The sequence below is a fragment of the Aythya ferina genome (genome assembly GCF_964211825.1).
Source record: "Aythya ferina genome assembly, chromosome: 2".
Lineage (NCBI taxonomy): Eukaryota > Metazoa > Chordata > Aves > Anseriformes > Anatidae > Aythya > Aythya ferina.
In genome coordinates, this window is record NC_140297.1 from 24,047,880 (window position 1) to 24,066,733 (window position 18,854).

General features: G+C 37.2%; 1 protein-coding gene across 5 annotated transcripts in view; it reads left to right on the top strand.

Moving 5' to 3' along the window:
* The window catches only part of CDK14 (cyclin dependent kinase 14), a 332,761-nt gene that overhangs the window by 55,741 nt on the left and 258,166 nt on the right, over positions 1 to 18,854 (top strand). The window contains exon 1 of one of the 5 annotated variants that reach the window (XM_084511415.1): positions 9,944 to 10,089. The exons of 3 other annotated variants lie outside the window; for them this stretch is intronic. Coding sequence is in view for 1 of the 2 variants with exons in the window: in XM_084511414.1 (XP_084367540.1) it covers positions 10,275 to 10,349 (75 nt within the window). In the remaining variant the exon portion in view is untranslated. Of the gene's footprint in view, positions 1 to 9,943; positions 10,090 to 10,164; positions 10,350 to 18,854 lie in introns of those variants that run through there. One more of the 5 variants, XM_084511414.1, reaches the window with a different exon arrangement.

An 18,854-nucleotide genomic window follows, 5' to 3' on the forward strand; every position in this document is an offset into this window, starting at 1 on the left:
TTTTTGAGACTGAAAAAGGAATGGCATCTAACCCTTCAGGTAGAAGACCAAGACATGGAAAATAATGAAAAAGTGGCACATTTTGCAAAACTATTATTTAGTTGAATTGCCAAAAGTTGCTCAAGAATTTTGCAGTGTAGACTGTTTGGATGATAATGGCATATTTTATGATGATATTTACAAACTGATATATATGAAGAATTTAACTGCAGCTGTACATGTGTAATAGTGACTCTAAGCAATTCGACAGTATTCCAGATCACAGGGTCATTCCAGAATTCCAGAATCACAGGGTCATTGAATAATAGGTTGAAGATATTGACCCAGTGTTCAGCAGTAGTCTAAAAATAAGTAGACCTTTAGAAAATAATAGGAAAATAAAGGAGGAAAAAAACAAAGCCATTATTATGCAATTGCAAAAGTCTTATTTATGTAAATACCATATGAAATACTACCCATCATATAACAAAAATGACACAAGGTGACACAGAGGGAGAAGACAAGAACAATCAGTTAGATATGCAATATAGCTTCCTTTTGAGGAGAAGGTAATTAGACCCATTAGAACATAAAACAGAAGACTGAGGGAAGACCAGACAGTATCCTATAAGATCACAAGCTGAATTTTTGCTGGTGAAGAGGGAATATTTCTGCAACATTGCTTTAAGTGCTTTGTAGTTCCTACCTACTGAGAAATATTCAGAGATTTTGTTCGTTTGTTTTGGTTTTCAAAAGAAGGAATGGTTTCTAATTGCACAGTGTCATGGATCTCTTTACCACCTGAAGCTTGAGTTATAAATGAGTTCAAAAGTGAATTTCAGAGTTGTAAATGATAGGACAAGATCTTTATTTATTTATTTATTTGTTATTATTATTATTAATAAGTTAACTGCTGGTGACTAGAAGGATATACAGGAAGAAAGATCACATTATGTAACTCCTTATCCTGCAACAAATTTGGTTGCTCTCAGAAGCTGACTTGATAAATTTTTATTCTGATGTTGTATGATTATCACTATATATGTTTCTCTGACAGATTTTGATGAGGCTAATATTAAAAATCATTTCATAAAAAAATAAGGTTTTATACCTGTTCCACAGAATAAAAACAGCGGTGACCTGTTTACCATCTAGATTGTAGCATCTCTAGAAGGAAAGCTGAGAACTCAAACTCCATTTACCAGAACCATAAGAAAGGAGATTTATTTATACAATTTACTATATTATTTATACAATTTACTATAGTAAATTGCACATTACCATGTAATCAATACTAGTTAAGCATAGCTCTTTCCCCAACCTAAACACATTTGTTGTCTGTTACTGTACCCATAATAATAAGACTACAGCTAAACTGACTAATAAATATCATCATACATGTTGAATCCAGTAAGACATCTGAGATGGTCACAAACTAGTTATTCTTCCACATCATGAGTTTGTAGGCTCACTTTCTATAGATTGCTCTAATAAGCATGCTTTTATAGTGTCACATATTTCTCAATAACATCCTGTATAAAGAGTAGCCTCTTAGATATCCGCCAGTGATACTTGCCATGGAGAGTGCCATGGCTTCTGGTTTGATGGGTCTTCGGCTCCTTGTCACAGCTCAGAGATGAACATTGTGAAGAGTAAAAGTAAACAAGTTATTGACCTGATAAAAGGAAATAAACTTGTGAGGAGCTTGGAATAATTGCTGAAATTCCCATACCACTCAACATCATATTTAGGGTTAAATGTCATTGTTATGAGGTTCATTTATTAACAGTTGCAGTTATCTCTGAAAACAAAACCAATCAGATGGTTCTGCCTGGAGAAGACATCTTGAGAGATTTCCCATTCTGCCCTTCAGATTTTATATCTTGGTACCAAATTTCAGGAAGAACAGAACTTAGGGAAATTGTTATGCAAGGATTCCACTGGAGCTGTATGCAGATAAACCTCAGGTAAATGCACAGTCATGTAAACCTCTTGAGTTCACTAATCTGGGTTACTTCAAGGTTCCACGTAAGAGAATGAAGATGAGAAAATAATAACCCTTCCTCAGTTCCTTCTTCCCAGTGAAAGATGACCTCCTACTTCTCACTTCTTTATTAGCTTTTCTGTAAAAGTCCTCACTCTTCTGGAGATACTCCATCTACCTCCTTCAATGCCAAGTGAGTCATCTTTACTTAATGGAGCACTTATATTCACCTCAACACTCATCAGTGTCCTTCATTTAGTAAATGCAAGATAAGCTAAATTTTAAAGTAGATCACATTTGGGGCTTTAAGAACACCTTCTCAAGCTATCTGACATCCTGCAGAAATAGTTTATATCTGTATTGCAGAGATTGCAGAGGAAGCTCTCAGAAGCTCTGATGAATATGTTGAAAATAGTGCATACAAGACATGAGGTAGTTGACTGTATCATCTCAACTTTGCGGTGCCTTCAGGGTATCATCATTTCATAGTGTATAGCTTAAGGCCATCAAATAGAAGAGTGCTTATTTTGAAATAGCTTCTATCGGTTCCACAGAACACAACCAGAGGTTTGGTCTGTGGGACTTGAATTCACAGATCACATACCTTTTGCCATGATCCTCAGTGGACTTTTCACCTGAAGTTTTGATTATCCTTGTTAATAAATCCTGTTAGGGGGGGATAGAGGTTGCTGAACAGTCCTTGTGAACAGAAGTCATTCACGTGCACTAGACTTGAACTACCAACATACAAGTGTTGAGTCAACAGTTATTCCCATCTGAAGGCAGTGGTTTCACTGTTCTCATAACATGAAATCACTATTTGGATATCTGCTGGCAAGCTCAGCAGGTAGCAATAGCCTTAAGGACTGAAGCTGTGCTCAAAGGAACAGGGTATAATGAACAAGAATAGAATAGATTTTTTTGAAGTGGACACCATAAACATGGAACTTATTCTAGTTTATCTACATTATAGGGATGTGGGGATTGATTGGCTTGTTGTTTGTTTGTTTGTTTTAGAAAAAAAAACACATGGTAGCTTACATTTTGTACATAGATTTATTTTTTTTTTAGTTGGAAAGCAGATTTTTTTTTTCTTTTAGAATGTAGGAAAATGGGTAAAAAAAGCCTTTCATGTGAGTATCTCAAAGTGAAAATGAAGGGAAGCTAAAATGCAGTGCTTTCAAATAAGACTAGAATTTTCCGTGCATGACATATTCAGACCTGAGAAAATGATGAAGGCAAACTTATCTTTTTATGTTAAGTTTTAATTCATTTATAGAAAGCTTTCTTCTCCTAGCTATAATACTATGGATGACTTTGAAATGGGATATCATTGAGTTTCAACCCTGTATGAGATCAGCTGTAGGAATAAATGTAACTTGAAAATGAAACATTTTCAGTGATTCTTCCCCGGGGATTATACTTGTAGATATCAAAAAGCTATTGTTAATTCTTTAAAACTGTCCCTTAAAAAAAATAACAAAAAAAAAATAATTGTAAACTCTGTCACTAGTATTCGTCATTAAAGATATGTCACAGAAATATTAATACTCATTCCTGATTAGCTAGAATTTATTTTTTGGATTGTAAATGTGAGAATTGTCCACTACGTGGTTTTATGAATTGTATATTATAGTAGATAGGTTAGTTTAATTTAAGCTACTCCAGTAAGCCATCTTGCTGATCATTGTCATCTTCCAGACAGAGTGCATAAATTTGAATTTTATACTGCTTCAGTTTTTTGTGGTGTTTTTGAAAAATGATTGACTGAAATGTTGATTTAGATGGCTTCTTTCTTTCTCTCTTTCTCTCTCTCTCTCTCTTTCTCTCCCTTCCTCCCTTCCTTCCTCTTTTTACTTTTTTTCTCTGAATAGTCTAGGTTGTTGTGCTTTGTACTCAATACATTAAGAGTTTGTAATTGAACATAAGGTTCTGTATATGCATACATCATAATTCTTAGGAGCTATCGTTCATTTCCTGTGGAGAATTTTTGTGTATTGTGAAGGCACTTCCATTTCTGTAGTGAAATGTTGCTGCTGTTGACAGCACTTGTAACTGTATGATGCTGAGGATGAATGATTCTGCTTTCAGTTTACTGTCTTTCAGAGATTATTTCACCTGATGTGGTGTAGGCTGCATACACTTTCCAGATTAGTCTTTTTTTTTTTTTTAACAGCATATTTTTAGTATATTATAAAGGCTTGAGCATGGTACTAGCTGAGATAAAGTTCTGTCCATGTGCAATAGATAACTTTTTCTGCAGGTATGAAAAACATGGCCAATAGAGGAGTATTTATGTATTTATTTTTATATAGCAAGATGTGCTTTATTTTTGCAAGGTAAGGTATATCTGAGTCCTCTCTTGCATTTATCTAGATGCCTACCCCAAGTGGAAAAGCATACCAATCTGATCTCTCCTTAAAAGTAAAGTAATTAGGAAATTCCATACCTTGACTACGTCTTGTTCTACATCTGTTATCCTTGTGTATCAACTGCAAGTCTAAAAGCTAAAAAGAAAAGTTAAGGTTTGGAAAATAGTAGTCAGCTTCCTGAAGAGGAAATCCTAAATCAAGTTAAAATTCAAGATCTTATCGTTGATGCATTGAGCTAATGCATTTTAGTCTGGATTATTTTATTTGTATGAGGTCTTTGACAGCATAGCAGGAAACACAAAATTAATAGTAACAAACAAAACAATCTAATTGTAACTGTATTAGTATTCATAGGAAAACATGGATTTACTAGGAATTTTAGTTAGGTTTTCCTGTTGCACACAAAGATTATAATTGTCCAAAGTCATTGAATTAATCTTTTATGTGCAAAGAATGCTCTCACCAAGTTGAAAATGTCTCTAGACTGTTTTAATGTGTGAAATCATTACAAAATGTTCTCAATGTTGTTGTTCCCTTTGAACTTGTACTTTAAACATTTTTTATAATGCAAATTACATTTGGAATCAATCCATAAAAATATAAATTATCGTCTTTTATAGATTAAGGTTGCAAAGATAATTGACATCAAGTGTTACATTGCATTTCATTTCAGACAGTGACTATATTTTAAGCGAAGTCCCACCATGGCAGATAATGCAGATGGTGTAGTTCAAATATTGGTATTGCAAAGCAAGTTTGACAGCATGTTGTACTCAGAATAACTTGTCACACATTCCGTTGTACAATGTTATTCACTGCTTCACTTGCCATCTTAAGCAAAAAATGATTTTCTTTGCATTCAACACATTTTTGTTGCTGCTGGGCTGTTTTATTAAGGTCATATCTTGTGTACTCTATGTATTTTAATTTCAAACTAAAACCAAACTGATCAGTTTAGGAAAATTGTCATGTTTTGTGATTGCCAGTGGTAACAGGGAACTGAACTGGAGTTGGATAGGTGTTGTCTCATCCAGTCCAGTGTTTTTGAATACAACTTGTCAGCCATCTTTTAAAATCAGAAAATCAGTTTTTATGAAATATCAGTGGTTTATAAAGTGTCTGGCTAGATGGCCAAATCACTTTCACAAGTAAGAAAATTTTTGAAACTGTAAAGTGTGTTTATTCTTTCTTTGTATATTCCGTTGGTGGGTGTTAAGAGGTGTGTGATGAGCAGTGGCTTTTCTTAGTCATGCAGTTTCTTGTATGAGGAGGAAATAGGCTCTTGTCTGTAAGATACTTGTACAAACTATTGCATGTGGTTATTACTTCATGGGAAGGGTGGAATAGTTGGCCTTTCTCCCTTGCCTTATGTGGAAAACATCCTCCGTCTTGGATGATTTAAAATAGACCAAGAACATTACTTCTAAGTTGTGTTTGGACATTATGCAGTATGACCACACAGAACACAAAGCAACTAGTGATATTCTTTTCACTATACAGTATTAATAAATGATGGATTGCAAGGTTTAGTTCATTGACCATCAGAGCTGCATAATCAGTCTCTTCTAAGTATAATGACTTGCAGATGACTGTACATCTATTATATTGAAAAGCTCCAAAGATGCCCCCATTTACATGAAAGATTGTTCTCAAGTGCCACATTCAAACATTTTGGAGTCTGCCTTGGGATGAAAATGGCATGACTTAGAGTACAGATATTATGAAGCTTGTACTTGTAGTTGGTTTCCATGCAGAAAACCATAGGTATTTGACCTTTTGATTTGTATTGATTTTTTTTTTTGTTTGTTTTGTTTTGGTTCTGTTACTCTTCTAGCCCCTTGGGAAACAAACCAGCCTCATGGTACAAGGGGCTCTGTGTGATCTGGATGGTCAGACATATGAATTCCAATTGTAATTCTAGACTGCCTCTGACTACCAGCTAGGTTTCCCAATCCAGTTTGTGGTACCATGAGCAGAAACAGCATATATTTATGCTGCATGCATGTTGTTTTCAACCACAGTCAACAAGTGGGGTTGGGAGTAGAGATAGGGATAGGGCTAACACATGGAGATGAGGGGGATAAAGAGAGTAGGGAGTTAGACAAAACTTCCAAGAGGCCTGTGTGGATGAGCAGAATTCTTGAAACTCAGACATAAAAGTGAGTATACAGAAGGTGGAAGCTGGGACTGGTAACCTAGGAGGAATACAGAGGCATTGTCCATGTATGCAGATATGCAGTTTGGAATGCCAAAGCCCAACCAAAATTGAATCTGGTGAGGGCAAAGAAAGGCAAGAAAAAGGGATTTTATAAGTAACTGGGACGAAGAAGACTAGGGAAAATGTTGGCCTATTGCTGAATTACAGTGGCCCTGCTGACACAGGGCATACAAAAGACTGAGGTACTAAATGCAGTAGTTGCTTCAGTCTTTACTAGCAAGACCAGCCTTCAGGAATCCCTGGACACAGAGACTGCGGAGAAGTTGGTGGAAAAGGATCATGTTAGAGAAGCAGTCTGGACATACGTAAGTCCATGGAAGCCAGTGGGATGCACCTGTGAGTGCTGAGTTTGCTAAAGTCATTTCAGGGCCTCTCTCAATGTTTGCTGAATGATCATGTTGACTGCGAGAAGTGCCTGAGGACTGAATTAACTGTAAATGTTATCTTTATATTCAAAAATGGCAAGAAGGATTCAGGGAGCTACAGGCTGGTCAACCACTCCTCTATCCCTGTTAAGGTGATAGAGGAGATAATCCAGATAATCCTTTTCCAGGCATGTGAAGGACAAGAAAGAATCAAGAGTAGTCAGCATAGATTCTGAAGGGAAAGAAATCCAAGGGGATGTCATACTTGACCAACCTCATAATTTTATGGTGAAATGACTGGCCAGGTAGACGAGGAAAGAGTGGTGGATATTGTCTACTTAAGTATGGCTTTCAACTTTTTCTCCTTTGATATGCTCATAAAGAAGCTGTTGGATTGTAAACTGGATGGGCAGAGAGTGAGGTGGATTGAAAACGAGCTGAGCAGCTGATGGCATGAAATTTAGTTGGAGGCCAGTAATTAGCAGGGTGTTCCAGGAGTCAGGACTGTTTCTGATCCTGTTTGACATCTTCATTAGTGACTTGGATGATGGGGCAGAGGGTACTCTGTCTGTCTGCTGCTGATACAAAACTGTGGGGAGTGGCTGATACGCCTGAGGGTTGTGCTGCTATCCAGAGGGACCTCGGCAGGTGGGAGAAGTAGACTGACAAGTAGAACCTTGTGCAGTTCATCAAAGGGAAACACAGAGTGCTGTACATGGGGAGGAATAACCCCATGCACCAGTATACATGGGGAGCCAGCATGATGGAATAACCTGCACTAGGTGGTCCTGCCTGAGCAGGGGTTGGGCTGGATGACCTCCAGAGGTCCCTTCCAACCTCAGTCATTATGCGATTCTGAGGGAGTTGTCACATAACATATGTATTTTTGGTTTCATCATTTGGTTTTGGAACCATCTTCAGGCTGCTTGAGACAAAATGCTGGACCTTCCATAGGCAAACAAAAGACTTTTAGCATGCCACTGAGTTCTGCTCTTCAGAATCCTTGCTTTCTACCTGCTGAATGTTTATGGTAGGGAAATGTAATAAATTCAGATTTTTTAATGCAGTAAAAATAATTAACTTTAATATATGGGAGGTTTTGGCTTCTTTGAGTCAGATCTCATTACTTTGTAGACTGTCTTGCTTTCTATCTCCATCCCTTGGCCCTAACACTGTGCTTGGTTCTGGAACACAGAAGCATTTTGCATTCCTTTTCAGTGCGCTGTCTGCCCCTTTGTCCTGAATGTGGCACTTCTTTTGGTACATATCAGTCTCTGCAGGTGCATACTCATAAGCTATCTCTCTTTTATCTGAGGATCCGTCTGTGTGCTTTTTCTCCTCCTCAGACCAATTTGATGTTGGTAGTATAAGGACAAGAATTATTGATGTTTTGAATGTGTTCTCATCATTTCAACTTGAAGATTTTTCTCATGTTTAAGTCAGACCTCCACACTTGGGACACCTGAGAAGAGAAGTTTTGCATAGAGTGGAACTCTTCCTTTTTCAGGTGAAGTGAAGCCTCTATCTGCTTAAAAACCAACCTAAGAAACTGAGTAGTCTTCTGGAATATGCCCCTATGACTGATGCTGGGAAATAGATAAGTGGAACAAGTTCTACTACATTTTGGGAGCATCTTACAGAATTTGTTCATGCCATTCAAGTTTTTTTGTCACTGAAGCCTAGTGATGCTAGACTCAGCTGTGAGCCTTGAGATGAGAAGTATTTAAACATGTCTTCGTGACTGCAGTGGGACTCGAGCAAATGTGTAGAGTTCAAGCATGTTTTGCTTTCTTCAAAGTGGGACTGTACACAAGAGTGTATTTCTGATGTTTGTGTGAGGAGGGTCAGTGCAGCAGCCTGGTCATGAGCCAGGGTTGTGTTTTCCCTACTGGATTAATTGCACCTCCTCTTAGTAATGTAAAAATGCTGTCATTCTGTGCTCAACTTTTTTTTTCTGATGTCTTTTTTTTTTTTTTTTGGGGGGGGGGGGGGAGGCGGGGACAGTGTGTATGTGAAAAAGAAGATATTTCTACACGTTCAGGATGTGTTTTTCCCATCTTAAGATTTCACATGAATATATTTGTCCCCTTTCCTAGTGTAGTTTCTCTAGTGCCCCCCCAGACACCAGGAGGTTTCTGGGGAGCCAGGAGCCATCTGAAGCACAGGCCAGCAGGGGTTGCTGTAGGAGTAGGAGATAGAGAAGATGTGATGCCTCTCTTTTGAAGAAGCCCTCCTTGTGGGTATGCTCCTGCTGCCCTCTTTTCCCTTGTACCACACCCAAGCTTGCTTGGGCTCAGCAGTGGCTTCCCAGAACAGAGTAGGTGTCGTTGCTTACTCACGGCTCTGTATTGTATGTTCATAAACATTATGTTTCCTCATTACAGTTCTAAAATTAACTTCCTAGTTCATGTTTTGGCTCAGTAAATTTTAAATGCTTTTTTTGTATTTTTTTTTTTCCATAGAAGTGGACAATAGCATTCATAGTGCTTATTTCCAGATGCCCTTAGATTATTATTTTAATGTCATTTGTCACTCAAGAACTTGCTGGCTTCCTTCAGGACTGGGACATAATCGAATTGGGAATGATTAGTTGCATCCTTTTGATTTAATGTTGAATTTTTTTCCTTAATTCCTCTGAAATCACCATTAGCAATTTTGGCTGCAGTTCTGCATTCTGCTGAGGCAATACTACATTGTAAATCAATATCTTTTCAAAAAGACTGCTGTAAATTGCCTAGATAGCATATGCATGGCTACTTTGGCTGCAATGCTGCTGCAGAGCCTGGATAGTCTGCCTTTCTGGGAACTCCACAGGCAAGTCCATCATATATTTAAAAAAAAAAAGAAAAAAAAAAGTGGTTTTAGAAAGAGCATGGTATTGCTGCTGAAATTTAGACAGAGAAATATAGTACCCTTGGTGCTCATCTGTACCTTTTATATTTTATTCCACTGGGATTATGATGTCTTTAGGGATTTCTTTGTTTTCTGCTTTAGATTTCCCCCTTTCTTAGCTGTAGTACAGCCGTACCGTTTCAGCTTGCTAGTGCAGAAAGATGTTGTGAATTCATTCAGTTGCTGAATGAGCCCGGCCTGACTGCAAACACTAACATTGCCAGAGACATGTCAAAGAGTTGTCGGTGAATCTAACCTGATCGAGGCAACAGCAAAACGGTAAGATGGGGTTTGCTTAAATGCCTGGGATTAATCGAGTGCTGGGGTTTCCCGTTTAAACCTGCAGCCTAGTTATCACATGCTTCCAACTTGAGCAGGATTCATTCTGTGCATGTCAGGGTGGGTTTTCTTTGGAATGCTTAAAATCCAGGCGGAGGAAGGCGGTGGGAAGCTGGGGATGCCACATGAGACCTCTCAGCAGCCACCCTGGTGAGACTCCCCAGCAGCGCTGCCTGCGGTTTGTAAATATCAGGGAAAAGGTAGGAAAAGGCTTAAAAGCAATGCTTTTCTTGCTATGGCTTTGTATTTCTCTCTCGGCAGCCTTATTTATTATTGTATTAAGAGGGTAGTATGAGCAATTTTTTCCAATATATGCTTGGCTGAATGCCCTCTGGGACGAGTGAGTGAAGGACGTGATCAGCCACTTTCTCATCTCTGCTAACAAGTCTGTGCATCTTGCTAGATCTGAATAAATGTCTTTATCAGAAACAGATTTGCTTGATATAGGAAGATAAAATTAAAACGATCCCTTATAAATGCAGACTATATCATGGATGTCAGAGTATCCTTTTGCCTTACGAGCCTCTGTAATTATTTTATTTCTATCAACTGCTGTCTTTAATAAAACAAAAAGTGAGGTAGTTGTTTTAAGTAGTCATTCTTGAATGCTTATGTAGGAGTGTGTTGGTAGCATTTTGGATCTTAGTGTAATATTTGAACCTGCATGAGAGCTTAGGGAAGCAGTGTGTTTAGGAAAAGAGAGGAGGGAAAAAGCAGTTATGATTGGTACAAGATAGAAAGATCAAAACGTGACCATTGTATGGAATAATTTGAAATATTTTTGATGACTTAACTGACAGCTACTGTATTTCATTTGTTAGTGAAGCCATAGATTATTCTCAATAGAAATGCAGTGGAATTGAACAAAAAATAAATATATTTCACCATATGTTATAGTACATAAAGCAAACCAACTGTGGTAGTAATGGTAGAGTGATGAAATATGTTTTTTGCTGTTAATGATTAAGGGTAAAAGCCAAGGAGTTTTATTTCTAGGGAAGCATGTTTATGCTTTATGCAGCATGTGAATTATAATCTAAGAAGAAATCAGTTGTATATCAACATGGGATCAAATAACTAGTTTGACAGCAGTTCCTGCTTGTTTTTTTTTTTTTTTTTTTTTTTTTTTCTGTACTTGCCAATTATTTTTTTTTTCCCTTAGTAACTGAATACTAGTAAAAGGGGAAGAATCAGTCCTATCAATTATTTTCTGAAGTTTTTATTACAATTTTACTGGAGCTCCTTTGTAAAAACAATTATTCTCTCATGTGTGACACTATATGTACTGCAGTGTAAGTGATATGAAGTGGGCTGTTTCACACTGTATACAAACTTAATTTGCCTAGTTTAGTCTCAAAAAGTAGAGTTGCTTCTTTTGTTTGAGAATAACCTTAAATGCTTCTATTAGAATAGCTGCAAGTGTTTTTTTTTTTTTTTTTTAATGCAACTTTTCATTTGCTTTTACCATCAGACCATTTGCAAACCTTTAGTGTATTTGTCATTGTTTGATACAGAGAAGTAATCCAGCTACTTGTGTTTGCTTTTACTTTGTATAAGGAATGAAACTCCAGAAGCTCTTATGAACGTAAGATTTTTTTAAAGCAAATTTTAAATTAGAGTATTTCTTAGTGATGTGTTTTCATCCACTATTGCTTCCCCCTAGCTTTCTTTCTCAAACAGTTTTTTCTCCCCAAATGTTAAAACCACCAGCTCTATTCATTGTGTCTCTGGGATTCTCCTATTTTAGTTTTCTGGGCTTAAGAAATCAATAATGCTTTGGAAATTTTTTGATGCTAAGATTCATTAAACACAAATGTCAAGTAAATTAGGGGAAAAATAACATATAATATGGAAAATGTGGCCAGAAGTTAAGAATGCAGATGGGAAAATTAAGAAATCGGCAAGTAGAGGTGAATGCTCCATAAAGACCTTCATTATGTGGATCCGTTTTGCAGTGAGGTTGATGTTTGTCACACCGGGAGATTAGAAGTTACCTGAGGAATGAATATTTTTCATGTTCTTCTCTGTGTCTCTGATTTCAGGAAGAATTTCAAAAAGTTGTAATCGAGCAAACTAATGATCATCAATGCTATGTGTCTTTGCAAAGGAGGTTAGGCAGTCTTTGAAAGTCCTACAGCAAGACTGGTTGCCTCATCTCTTTTTTATCCATTTTGTTGTGTAAGTCTTAAACAAAAAACCCACAGTTTTTAATATTTTTTCCCTAAGCCATTAAGCTTGGAGGAGCTATTTGAAAAGTAGACCTATGCACTACTTCCCACATGGATAGGCACACTCTGGCAGGCCATTCCTATTTCCCTGAGACCCTACAGACAAGAAAATTGATAATACTATTAGAAGAGTTTGTGATTACACTGCAATACAGAGATCCACAGTCAATCACAACTTGTGGTTGGCACTGTGACCATGAGTCATGAAGCTCCAGTGGAATCCAGCTGTTGTAGGTAAAGGATCATTTTGTTCTTTAAGGAGAGTCCTTGCACCGTGCCAGCTACCACTGAGCAGTTTGCCTTGTGCAGTTTTCGGTGCGCTGTCCTGGCTTGACCTGTGTGGTGAGCAAGAATTTGCTGGGGAGAGAGCTTGTGGGAATGCTCAGCCTGGATCAGGTGAGGGTCTTGGACAATAAAATTCGGTGACTTCTTTATAAATGTGAGAGCTAGGGTGCTCCTTAAAGCACACAGGAGCTGCAAAGTGATCCTGTTTTGCAGATCCAGATAGCTTTGTTGGGGTTATTTCCCACTGAAGTCCTGGCAAAGTAAAAATATTTAGCTGTCAGGCTGTGCTATGCACGGTTTGTAAATTTGGTCTGATAATAATAGTGTTAAAATTTCCTAAATGTTTCAGGTAGCGATACCTTGATAATTATACCTTACAAAACACATTGAAATGAAGGAGTGTGTCCTAGCAAATACAAGTTTAAGCAACGGAGAGGCTGCGTGATAACAGTACCCAAAAGCCTGTTTCTGGACTAAGTAAATTTTATATTTTATTTATATACTTCTATACTATTTAAATACAATTTATATACTGCTGTTCTTGAATCAGGAATCGCACATTAAATATAACATTTTTAATGCTTGAGTTCCCTTAGGTAGGTCCAGACTGGCTTTCAGCCTCTCCCATAAGCTTTTCATTTGATACCTTGGCATGAAGGTGCATGAATGGAAAGTTGGTTAGTTAAGGAACAGATTCTTATGGACTTTTTTTGGTTATTATTATTATTTATTAACATTAGAGTCAAGACAACTACTCTTAGCAGCAACTCCATCTGTAATGAAGTGCTTCTTCCATGTACGTGACTTCTGTGTTTTGGTGTAGTTCAGTAAATATCTTTCTGTGACTACTTTTTACTTTTGAGATAAGTTGATCATCTGATTTCAAAAGTAATGATTGTTCCAAGTGTGGCATGCTTTTCACTGATATTTCCACTCCATGCCCTAATATAAGCCTATGTAGAATTCAGGATTTAGCAATTTATCAAGAGCAAGTAGTCAGATAGCAATATAGCTAGTGTTGGGTGTTGCATTCATATTGTGTTTTCAGATTTTTGTATCAACAGCTTAAGCAGAGCATTTTGCCGCCGTAAAAGTAACTTCTGGACTTTTTCTTCTGTTGCTGGTGAATTAATGTATTGTGATTGTGCTCTTTTGTTTATCATAATTTTAGGCAATTGAGTTGTCTCTGAAGTTCCTATATCAGTTCTGGACTGACCCGCTTAGTATGCAGCAGGAGGCAGTTTTATCAGTTAATTGTCTTATTCCATGACAGCGCACTAGTCAGAAATGGTGTGAAAATTGTTAGGTGACGTTTTTTGATTTGTTTTGCAAAAATATTGAGAATTTATTATTGAAATTTTTATAAGTCACTGCTACAATAGAACTTACTGTCTTGTCATAGTGACTAGGAGATCCATTGCAGCTTCTGACTGAAAATAATTTTATGACAAACTTCTGCTAGACTTTTACATAAATGTAAAGTAATCTAAGCTAGTAACAAACATCACATCAGCAAGATTTTGACCCAGTTTGTATCATTCTGTTCTGGAACTTGTATCAGATTCATATAAGTTATATTGCAGTTTTGCTGTGTAGGATGCTTGTAATTTAATATTATATTGTGTATGACTTACCTGAAGAGGAAAATACCAAAAGTGCCAAGTGAGCAGTGGTGAAATAAAGACTCTAGGAAAAAACATAATGCCTGTTTGTGTATTGTGAAAGCTCAGCTTCATTTATTCATTGCTGATGCCTTCCAGTCTACAGGCTTAGTATGTTTGAATATGTCCTCTTTAAGTCTACTAAATCTTTGTAGAAGTGCAAAGAAAAAGTATTTAAAACTGTAGAGACTATGTGTAAAATATTTTTCCTGGACTTTGCATAAATAGTGTTTTTCTGTAACAAACAGAAATGTTCCAAATATGTTCAATTGATTAAATATCAGTTACAGGTATGCTGTTTTAATGTCATAAAGAAGAGTTGTCTTGGAAAATCCTAGAGCTTGGTGATGGGGGTGGTTGGTTTTACTGCTGCCATGGGAAGTGGTGGTGGAGCCACAACCCCATAGCTTTTGAGTTGGCATGGAATTACCTGTCAAAGTGGTCCAGATACTGAAGAGAATATAATTACAAAATGTGATTTTCCTGCTGATAGACAGGCAGCCATGCAGGAAAAGCCATGCATAATATCTGCAGTCAGTTTTGTTGATGTATTTTCATGAGAAATTTAGTGTACTGTATGTATGGAGGACTTCTTGCTGATGTTCCAACTCGAATGCTAGATGTGATTTTTAACCAATTTGCTGCTTGGATTTTGTTGTTTGTTGCAAGTCATTTGAGATGAACTCACAGCTTTGGAGGCACAAATTGCCACTGACTGTAGCAGGCTCAATTGTTTTGTACTGTTACATCTTTTTCTCTGGAATTGATTTGAGCACAGCCATAAGTCTACTGCAGCACACATTCTCTCTTGAACTCATCAAAGAAACAGCAGTGATTTTCACTTTTCTGTTGAAATACCTATTTTTTTTGAAAATTGAGCATTATCTCTGTGCTGTTCAGAGAATTCTTGCAAAATTACAGTTGTCCTTATAATGAGCTCTTCTCACTATCATTTCAAAACCTTTCCATTTAAGCTTTATACATCTTTGCAAGAAAAGATGTATTGGAGTGTTCTTCATATTCTGAATAATTTTGGATGCTACAATTTTCATTACAGCCCCTGACAAAATTCTGAATTATGGGACGTAGGATATTTACAAGGCTTCTGCCATTTTTTCCAGCATTACACATTATGTACTGAGAGGCAAGTTTCATTATGCTTTCTTGCACCTTTTTGCTTTGTAAGCTTTGTGCTACTGCAAGTTTGACAAATGTGCAATGGCTGCTGGAAAATTCCTTTAAGACTTTTCATTCAAGTTTGGTAGAGTTCTGTAACAAGGTATTTTATCTGGGGGGAAAAAAAGAAAGTAACAAACAAACAAAAGTCAGGTGTATGATAAATCCAAACACAGATGAGGACTCTCTTCATTTGTTTGTGAAGCTGGACTTGTCATCCTCATCTGAACTCTCAAACTTTCACAGAAGAAAACATTGTCAGAAAGATCGTGGATGGCTGTTTCTAAGATCTCTGGGAGACTGAACTGGAATACAGGGTATTTGAATCTCTGATGGTACTTGGAAAATAGAATAATAAGTTTTAGCTTTTTTTTCTCTATTTATACTGATGTGGCAGAGGATACCTTGTCAAATTCAGTGGCTCAGAAGATAATATGTAAGGCACCAGATTTAGCATCGCTGGGAGAACTTTTCTTTCCTAGTGACCTTGTTCTGCCTTGGAAACTGCATTTCTTAAGCTGTAAGGTTGTTGACCTCAGGGATGAAACACCTAAAAGCAGGAGAAATGTCTTTCTTGGTACCAGAATGAAACTTTGAAATGCATTAGAAGTGTAAAATAAGGAATTCATGTTACCTAGTTTTTCCTCTAGCTTTTGGTAAAGATAGTAAAAAGGAACTTTAGAAGATAAGGAAGGAAAGGCAAGAAAAAATGATGAGAAGAAGGAAACGAATAAAATAACTAAATACACACAAACACACACACGTATATATTAACGTGAGAATTGATCCGAATGAAGGAAAAAGGAACCAAACTAACTTACTCTTCTAACTTTGAGTTATTTTTTTACAAGGCACTTTTAAATGGTTTGATGGTATGTGAGATGGTATATTGATTTGTAATGGACTGTAGAGCATACTGCTTTAGTGCATGAAGGCAAATGGTTATAAAAAACTTTCCATGTGAACTGCATATATTTTGCAAAGACGGTTGTATAACCTGTCCCCTTCCTCTTTTCTTTTTATAAGAAAAGTGCTCTTTAGCCTATATATGAAAGTTGGTCTTGGCTTCTTGAGACAATCTTTGACTGATTTTTCAGTCTGAAGTGAACTCTCTCGTTCATTGTAATTATATTTATATATATATATATATATATATATATATCATCATATCTCATTGCTTTCATCTGACTTCAGGCGCACCAGATAAAATAATTTAGTTGAGTTTTTAATATAGCAGTTGGCCTGTAGTCTTACACTATCAGTTGCATGACCAGATTTGACCACCGGCAGTATTTCTGTTGCAGTCCCTGCTTGTAAGAGAATAAATATTGTTTTTATTTTCCAATGGAAATACTTGGTGATGCCTGTAAAAGAGTCAAGTGTCTTGCAAGCATAGGCAAAGGAGCCTAAAAGAGCTAAGCAAAACCTGTTTTCAAGTCATGGAGTTGTTCACCATTTGTTTTCCTATAAAACCTATTGACATAGCCTTAGAATTTAGCAAGAATAGGCATTTTGCTGTCAAGTCTCTCAAGATTTCTCACACTTCAGTATGGTAGTGGGAAGACTTTCTGCATTTATGGATACACCCTTGATTATTTCATGACTGGGGGGAGTGTTGGAGGACAAAATAAAAATATAAACCTGTAAACTCAGACTTAATATAATGTTCATACAAAGCTACTAATAATGTGCTTAAGAAAAGAAAACTGCGTGAACTTGCATTGGCACATGGAGCCATCTGTTGGAGCAGGAGGTTGATATGGGAAAAGGATTGAAAATACATTTTTTTTAATCTTTATTTTTAAATGCTGTTCATATGGTTACAGAGGAGGAAAGACAACAGCTACAAATGGATAACTAAGTAAAAGAATATAGAAACCACCTGTCATGATTTCATGGGAGACACTTTCTCCCCTGTTCTGCCAGTTACAAGGAGCTGTTGGCTTGTGGCACTTGCTGGAAGCCATCTGCTGTGCTGATACCTCCTGCTCCGGTCTGCTCCACTGCCCTCCTGCTTGGCTTGCTGGAGGAGCAACCCTTCTGCTTCTAGGTACAGTAAGTCTTGAACTGGGTTAATGGAAGCAGCAGCCCTGTGCTAATTCGATGATGTGATACTTAATTTGTAGCAAACCTGAGCATCGGGCAAGTGAAAGGAAGAATTTATTTAGCAGAGTCCTCAATGCTAACACAGTTGTATTTTTAGGGCATAAGTACAGAGAGAGAGCAATGCTCCCCGTTAGATCAGCTCCACTGAGTTTCTGTCTCTTTTCATGTATGTTACCGGCTGTCAGGGCTTCTGGGTGACCTTCAGCTGAGACCCTGTCCTTAGGTGACTCCTTGCTACTGTTGTTGCAGAACAGCATTTTGTTGTGAGGATATAGGGAGGCTTTTATACACCTAAGGTCGAGTCTGGGCTCTCTTCAAAATCAACCCTTCTACCCTGTGAGGAGAGGAACATCAATTTTAATGGACTAAAAACTCACTTTTTCTGAAGCTAAGCTTTGCTATGAACAGAACAAAAAATAATAATTTTAGAAATGCTCTGTTCCACCTTGCCTTATCCAAGGGACATATAATCATGTGCAATAATTCTTTACTCCTAGCATTATGCTTCATTTGGTAATCATGCTAATTTTTAAGCATTAATTTAGCAGATTAAATAAGTGTTGCAGTGCAGGTTTGGCTGGGGAGTTGTTTAAGCACTGCCCATAATAACCTAGAGGGCAATATTTTATTTTTCCTTGATTCAGGTGTTAAAACTTCTCAGATTTGTATGATTTTGGGATTCCTATTTCAGGTCTGATCAGTTGGCCTTTATATGAGAGTGACTTGTTTCGCACTTGGCAATGCAGCACAGACATTTAATCTGCTCATTGAGTTCAGCCTTTCAGACAAACAGGGAGAATTAATGCCAGAGCTTCCAGTTCAAAAATGCTTCCATCTGGCACTCTAGTGACCTTTTTATATTTGTGTTCTTCCATATGACAAAGACAGTTGGTTTAACATCAGCTTTGACTTCAGAAAGAAAAAGGCCATTTTTGGAGTAAGCCTCTGAGATGGGCTGTCTCACAGATTTATGAGCAAGTTTGTGCAAGGTACAGCAAGGATCCCATGATGTCACTGGATACCACTTTCAGTCTCCAAGCTCTGTTTTCAGTAGTTGCTAGTTCACAGCTAACATATCTGTATCCACATAAAGTTAAACAAATAATACCTGCGAGTTGTAGTTCTAGGACATTCATTGTAGAGACTGTTACACCCAGAAGTTACCACACAGAAATGGCAGGCCATCAGGACAGGAAAAGAAATGTCTTATTTTATCATAATTTTTTTCCTCATATATTCCTTCATTGTC